Here is a 7,474-nt window from a genome sequence, read left to right on the forward strand (position 1 = left end):
AATAAAGCTTTTAATGAGAGACAGAAGAAAGATGAAACTCCTACAGAATGGTTAGAAAGGCTAAGAAAGAATTTTCAACTATATTCAGGAATGGATCCAGACACCCAATTGGGGCAGGCATTGCTTAAAGCACAATTTGTGGCAAAAGCCTGGGAGGATATTCGGAGGAAGATAGAAAAATTAGATGGGTGGCAAGACAGAGGTTTGGATGAGCTGTTGCGGGAGGCACAAAAAGTGTATGTTAGGAGAGAAGAGGGGGCTCAGAAGCGGCAAATTAAGATGATGGTGGCTGCTATGAGAGAAAGTAGAGATCAAACCTGGAAAGGGAAACAACAGAGACCAATCAGAGATTCAAAAGAAAGACAGAACACTAAAGTTTGTTTTTACTGTGGAAAGAAAGGACACTTTAAGAAAGAATGTAGGGTAAGAATCCAGGATGAAAAGATGTTTAAAGAAGATTAGGGGGGGGTCAGGGGCTCTTTATTATGGGGACCCGAGAACATCAGAAAGAGCCCTTGATAAAGTTAAAAGTAGGTCCCCAGCACCAAGAAATAACATTCTTGGTAGATACTGGAGCTGAGAGATCAACAATTCAGTTTTTACCTAAAGGATGTAGTATATCCAAAGAAACTACTATGGTAGTAGGGGCAAAGGGGGAACCCTTTGAAGTGGGGGTTATTAAAAATGTGATGATAGAATCAGAGTCAAAAATTGAGTTGAGGAATCTTTTTGTTAATACCAGAAGTATTAGGAATAAAGTGAGAACAACACACCACTTAGCACCCTCAAAGTTCAGGGAGAGTGGAAAGGATGAATGGAGAAATAAAGAAGCAACTTACTAAGCTAGTAATGGAAACAAAACTATCATGGGTTAAGTGTATTCCACTGGCCCTTCTGAATATTCGAACCCAGCCAAGGGCAGATTTGGGAATTTCCCCTTTTGAGATGCTATACGGTATGCCCTATAATATAGAAGAAGTTCAAACACATCCAAATGTAAGTGATCAATACATCAATGAGTATTTGATAAAAATAATGAAGTTTAAAAAGGCATTGTGGGAAAAAGGGATGCTAGCTCAAAGACCACCATTGGATTTTATATTATACCAGGTACAACCCGGAGAGTGGGTGCTGATAAGAAGTTCGAAAGAAAATCCCCTAACACCGAAGTGGGAGGGGCTGTATCAAGTCTTACTAACAACTGACTCTGCAGTTCGAACAGCGGAAAAAGGCTGGACACATGCGAGTCGAATAAAAGGACTTGTGAAACCACTAAAATCTAATAACTGAGAAGTGGGGAGCCCGGCTGGGGACTTGAGACTTAAGATATCCCGAACAAAATAACATCCCAGAACTATTAATTGGCTTAGAAACTTATGAATAATAAATTACATAGAGGCTTTTATATAGAATATAAGATACCTCCATCTAGTGGTGAGGAAATATATAATAGAGGTGTTAAAATAGGCTGTACGTTATGCCAAAATTGTTACCCTTTTGTCTGTTTTAAATGTATAATATGTAAAGAATTCTGGTGGACCCACTGTCATAGAGGCTACCCACCAAGAGGCGTGTGTAGCTCTTGCTACACTGCCCAGAGGGATCTCACTGATTGGGCTCTAGTAACTAGAATACAAGCAGGAGAATTTGAAAAGGGATCAGAGAAGTGGTGGGCCATCTACTCAAAAAGAAGTCGATCCCTTGTATTATTGTTATCATCCAAACGAACCTACGCCTTTTGTAGCAAATATAGTAGCTGGGTTGTGCAGACGGTGGCTCCAGAAATTAGGGTGTTATACCCCTTTAATAAAGCATAAAAGTTGGGAAAAATACATACAAAGAATTAATAAAAGAGGAAATAATTCCCCTCCTGAAGAGTACTCTTGCTGTCGAGAAGATGGTACACCCCCTGTCCCGAGGCAACCGGGTCGACGAGGGAGGCAGAGGAGTAAAAAACCGTGGAGGGAAGCATTCCAATATACATGGGACCAAAGGATCATGGTTCTGGAAATGCCACAAGAGTGGGAATGAGACAACCCAGCGAAGTAATTTCTGGGGAATCCAAATTGACACCTCACAAAAGAAAAGCCTCTATTATAGTAGGGGAAGCCAATGCTTATTAAAGAAGTCAGTAACAGTTATAATCTTAATTAGCACATTTAATATTAGTGCAAGTAAGACTCACGAGCCCTTCAATTGGTCCTTAATCCAATGGGAAGACCAGGTCGTTATCCAATCACAGATCACCTCTGAAGCCCCTAGCTTTCAAGTTACACTAGACTCTCTCATTGAGTGGAAGGGTACTAGTTATAAACCGCCTGGGTATAAGGTACTATATATGTGCCCAGCTTCTAATCCAGGCAGAGGATATTGTAATTACCCTGGCGAATTTTATTGTAAATATTGGGGCTGTGAGACAATTTCCATGGGGTGGAAGGTACAGAACCCAGATAAGTATCTAAAGGTTGAAAGGGGTCCACACGGATGCATAAAGCCCTGGATAGGTCCCTCGGGGGCAGTAACATATGTTGGAACTTGCAAATTTCACTACATCAATATAACACAATCCCAAGACCCTGGGTGGTTATTAGGACGAACCTGGGGTCTCAGGGTGTGGGAACCTGGAAGGGATAGGGGAGTGCACATTCTTATAAAGAAAGAAGTAGTTCCCCATGATTCGGGATTTGTTGGACCGAATCCAGTGGTGTGGGGAGCAGTAGACCCCAACGTAAGGAATCAAAATAACCATTCAGAAAAACTAGAAAATAGCACCCAAATAACAATCACGATAGGGACATCCCAAGAATATGGAAACAAGGCTCTTTGGAAAATTTTGCAAGCTACCTTTAAAGTGTTAAATGACACACACCCAAATTTAACTAGAGAATGTTGGTTATGCTATAACATTAACCCACCCTTTTATGAGGCCATAGGCTCCATAGCAGAACCAAAAAGAGCAAACGGCACTAATCCTGCCACCTGCTCATGGAAATCAGGAAGAGAAGACACCCCAGGAATAACATTATCTCGAGTTACTGGAAAAGGAAAATGTGCTGGAAATGTGCCCCCAGATAAAATTCACTTATGTCAAACAAAACTACAGATTAATCACCCTAGTAAGCCAGCTCAGTGGCTAATTCCAGCACCTAATACTAAATGGGTTTGTAACATTTTAGGAATAACCCCATGTGTTTTTATAACAGCCTTTAATGAAACCTATGAATTTTGCATACAGGTTATAATAGTTCCCCGGATTATTTATCATTCTGAAGAATATATGTATACACAATACCGAAATTCAAAGTTGGTAAAACGAGAACCCCTCACGGCACTAACAGTAGCCGTATTGCTAGGTATAGGAGGGGCTGGATTAGGAACAGGTGTAGCATCCTTAATGAATCAGCATCAGGGATTCAGAGAGCTTAGAATTTCAGTAGATGAAGATTTAAGAAGAATTGATAAATCTATAAAAGACCTCACAGACTCCTTAGACTCGCTGGCTGAAGTAGCCTTACAAAACAGAAGGGGATTAAATCTATTATTTTTACAGCAAGGAGGCCTATGTGCAGCACTTAGAGAAGAATGTTGTGTATATGTAAATAAAAGTGGGGTAGTAAGAGAAACCATGGCTAAATTACGAGAAGGACTGGAAAAGAGAAAAAGAGAGCAAGAAATGCAACAAAGCTGGTACGAATCTTGGTTTAACTATTCTCCCTGGTTAACAACTCTAATATCTACTATAGCAGGACCGCTAATTTTATTAATCTTAGGACTTATGTTTAGACCTTGTATTTTTAACAAAATCATTAGCATTGTGAGAGGCAGGTTAGAAGCAGCTCACCTTATGCTAATACGAGCTAAATATGAAGCCTTAAATGGGGAAGAGACAAAAGATTATTTAGAGTTAAGTAAAAGAGAACTACAAAGATTTAACGAACAAAAGTGAGCAATAGAAAAAGGGGGGAATTGTAATAAATAGAGACCCTTTTGTTCGCCTAAACATGTAAGATACGATGCTTTGCAAAACTATGCTTTGTGTAATAGGGATGAGGTTGAAGGCTGCTGCTGACGTCTGTATAATTATGAGAACAGCCTTGCAAGCTCTCTTGAATTCCAGAAAGTTAAGCCACTCAGATAAGCCTTAAAAGGAGAACAGTGAGGAAAGGTCAAAAGAGGAAGACTCCTGATCTTCATCCTACGACCACCAGAAGGCAAAAAGCGACCACCAGTGACCGGAGGCACATGCGCAGAGACACCCGAGAAAGGACACGTAACCCGGAAGCCGGACCACTTAAAAGGGAGAACACGGAAATCGGACGTGCGGCAGCCGAAGGAGTAGAGACTCCCCTGCCGCCCAGCGCTGATTTTTTGCTTATTGCTTGCTTGCTGTAATTAATAAACTTTTTACCATATCACTCTCTTGAGTGCGTTTATAACAGTTTTTAAGTTTGGTTTTGTTTGTTTGTTTGATGTGTTTTGTTATTGAGTATTAGTGTCCCACAAAGCAAAGCAGGTGCTCTGTGGAGGAGGTGAGATTTTAAGATTTTAAGGTGTATGTTTTGGAAACATTTTAAGCTCCTAATTAAAGATAGGGAAAAAAAAAAAAAAAAAAAAAAGGAGAGATATGGAAGTGTGCCTCAGGGGAGACAAAGAGTTACATTGTCCCACCCCAAACCCCTTGTGAAGGGCGGCCCAGGTGCTCTGATTGGGTTTGAGTCCCTGGGGGGTTTCTCCCTTGGTGTGCTTCTACTGGTCCCTGACCCTGAACTCCACCCTCATTGGTGGAAACCCTCAAAATTCTGTCCCTCAAAAACCCCTGCTCGGGCTCTGTTTGGGGCTCTCTATTCTGGACCTGAGTTTGTTCCCATGCTGAATAAATGGTTTCATGAACTGGGAGCCTGTCTTGTTGGTGTTTCATGTGTTTCATGCTGGTCCCCAGAATCCTGCTGCTTCTCTGGACAAGATCCTGAAGTTGCGGACTGCAACCCAAAGGTACACGGTCCTCCTCGAAGGCGAGATGGGATCCCTGCCCACGCTCTATCTCCGCAAATCAGAAATATGCTTTTAGGGAGGGTTCTTGGATGTGAACGGAGAGGATCATCTGCTGTGACATGACTCCACACACTACACCATTGCCTTGCCTTAAATTCATTTCGATATTGAACTACGTGGTGATATAATTTAGGGTCTGACAGTGTGTTACACATAAGGTGGATACAAAAGGGTGCAGGAGCAGAACCTAATAGCTCTAATTCTTGGGGTTCTTTTTCTGCTCTGGGCAATTTTGGTAGCCACTCTTCTACAGGGTTTTTAACTGTTACCGTTCTTCGCTTCCGGTTTTCGAGTGGCTGGGTGCTATGTGTTTTGGGATCTGTATTAAACTTGGGATCACTAAAGCTGGCTGAAAATTCTTCAGCCTGCAGTGGAATTCCTACCAGACAGGTAGACATAGGGTCTTTTGCTGCTGCAGTGGACAGGCAGATGTTCTCTTGTTGGAGTGTTTGTGCCAGGGTTACCCAGATGTTCTGTTGTGGTTGAGGGATGATCCAGACCGCTGTCAGGCTGCTCAGTGCGAGTAGGTTGACAGCAGGGTTAAGTCTCATCATGGATTGGAGTGAGAGGTAGGTTATTTCTAAAAAAAAAGGAAACAGACATTTTTTTAAACATATTTACAGCCAAAGTATGTAGGTCAGAGGCTAGAAAGGTTTCTTCTTGCTCTTTCTGGTGGCATCTTCTCTTGGAAACAATAGCCACTTGCTTCTCTTCTCTTCTCTTCTTGCTGGGGCTGGATTCTTTGGAACAAAAGGCTTTACCCATTTCTGAGGAATCCATCGGGGGCCTGTAGGGGTGGAGACACACGCGTAACCACGCCCCCAGGTGACAAGTTCAGAGGGGCCCTTGGTTTGCCAAGTTTCAGGGTCCCTGATTAAAACCGGTGGACGCTGTGACAATTTAAACTGATCACCACTGTTAAAATGCTGAGTTACAGGAGGATTCATGTTTTCAAATGAGCAGTTTAGGAAATTAATGGTAAACAGAGCTTTACAGAGTTTCTGTTGTGGAGACATCCACACTGCCTCACTACCTTGCCTGGCTAGGACTTGATTGAGCGTCTGGTGTGTACACTCAATCACCACTTGACCTGTGGGGGAGTGGGGGATGCCAGTTTTGTGTTCCACTCCCCACTGCTGGACAAATTCCAGAAACTCCTTGGAATTATACACTGGGCCATTATCAGTTTTAATTTCCTTAGGGATCCCCAGCACTGAAAAGGCCTGTACTAAGTGCTGTTTGACATGTACAGATTTTTCTCCTGCATGAGCAGAGGCATACACTGCTCCCTCTCTATACCCTTCTTTTCCCAGTGTTAAAGAAAATGCACCTTGCTATCCCCACATGGCTGAGAGCCAAGATGGCACTGGCCACGTGTTTCCCGGCCACATGGTGAGTTCCCCTGTGTATCCCCTTTCTCCTACCCATAATCCCTTCCACCCACTGGTTCCCGCCCCTAACCCTTATCAAAATCCCTTTGTTCCCCCTGACATTCCTTTAACCTGCACTATCCTCCAGCCCTGCTTGGCCCCACCCTATGACCCTTCCCCCCGAGGCTGTAACCCTATCCACTATCCTTCTGCCCCCTGTCCCCCAGGGAGGAGGGGTGGAGAGAGAGGGAATTATACCCCTTGCTCCTGGAGGGGGGGGGGGGGGGAGGGGGGTGTGGACCCCCGGGGCCTGGCGTTGGGGGGGTGCGGGCCCTCTCCCGGCTCCTGCGGGCGTGGGGCTGGGTCTCTCCCCAGGTCCAGGGAGGGAATAGGGCCCTTAGAACCTGGCGGGGGGGGGGGGGGGGCGGGGGGATGTGCGGGCAGAGAAATCCAGGGAATACCAGCCCTGGAGAAGATGAAGTTATGCTAACAGTGGCTCCTGTAATATACAATAGCAGCAAAGGAGCAATGCAATTACAACATCAACCTTTCAATTACCAAGTAATCAAGGATATTTGTAAAATTAAGAATGATTTTGGTCGTGATAGAGAGGTCTTGAGGGGAATAATAAGAACTACATTGAAATCACAGGATTTAATTCCTGCAGATATTAAAGATTTATTTCAGTGTCCGCTAACTCCCTCTGAATATGATCTTTGGGAAAGCTTATGGAAAAAATCGTTAACAAAACTCCTAGCTGAACTCAAAGTAATCAAAATGCATGTGATACAGAGAACAATGAAATCACTTTAGAACATTTATGTGGGGAGGGAAATTGGATTAATCCTGCTGATCAAGTGAGAGTATTAACAAAGTTTATTGCAGATAAAGTTTGTGATGTAGCTGAAAACATTTTTAACCAATTACCAACAGTTGATATTCAAGTCAGTTATGTTAATATTAACCAGCTTCCATCTGAGAGTTTCTTACAGTTTGTAGATCGTCCTAGGCTACAGATACAGAGACAAGTTAAGGAACCAGTGGCCCGGATG

General features: G+C 43.2%; 1 protein-coding gene across 1 annotated transcript; it reads left to right on the forward strand.

Moving 5' to 3' along the window:
- The first annotated feature begins 1,897 nt into the window (after positions 1-1,897).
- LOC148183319 (uncharacterized) lies at positions 1,898-5,068 on the forward strand. Its single transcript, XM_088061437.1, has 2 exons — positions 1,898-2,728; positions 4,940-5,068. Exons 1-2 carry the CDS (start codon positions 1,898-1,900, stop codon positions 5,066-5,068), a joined length of 960 nt encoding a protein of 319 aa, XP_087917563.1.
- Positions 5,069-7,474: the final 2,406 nt, after the last annotated feature.

This window comes from Pseudopodoces humilis, chromosome 12, assembly GCF_049639895.1.
Source record: "Pseudopodoces humilis isolate 2021_Gansu_Grassland_sample_001 chromosome 12, ASM4963989v1, whole genome shotgun sequence".
In the NCBI taxonomy this organism is placed as follows: Eukaryota; Metazoa; Chordata; class Aves; order Passeriformes; family Paridae; genus Pseudopodoces; species Pseudopodoces humilis.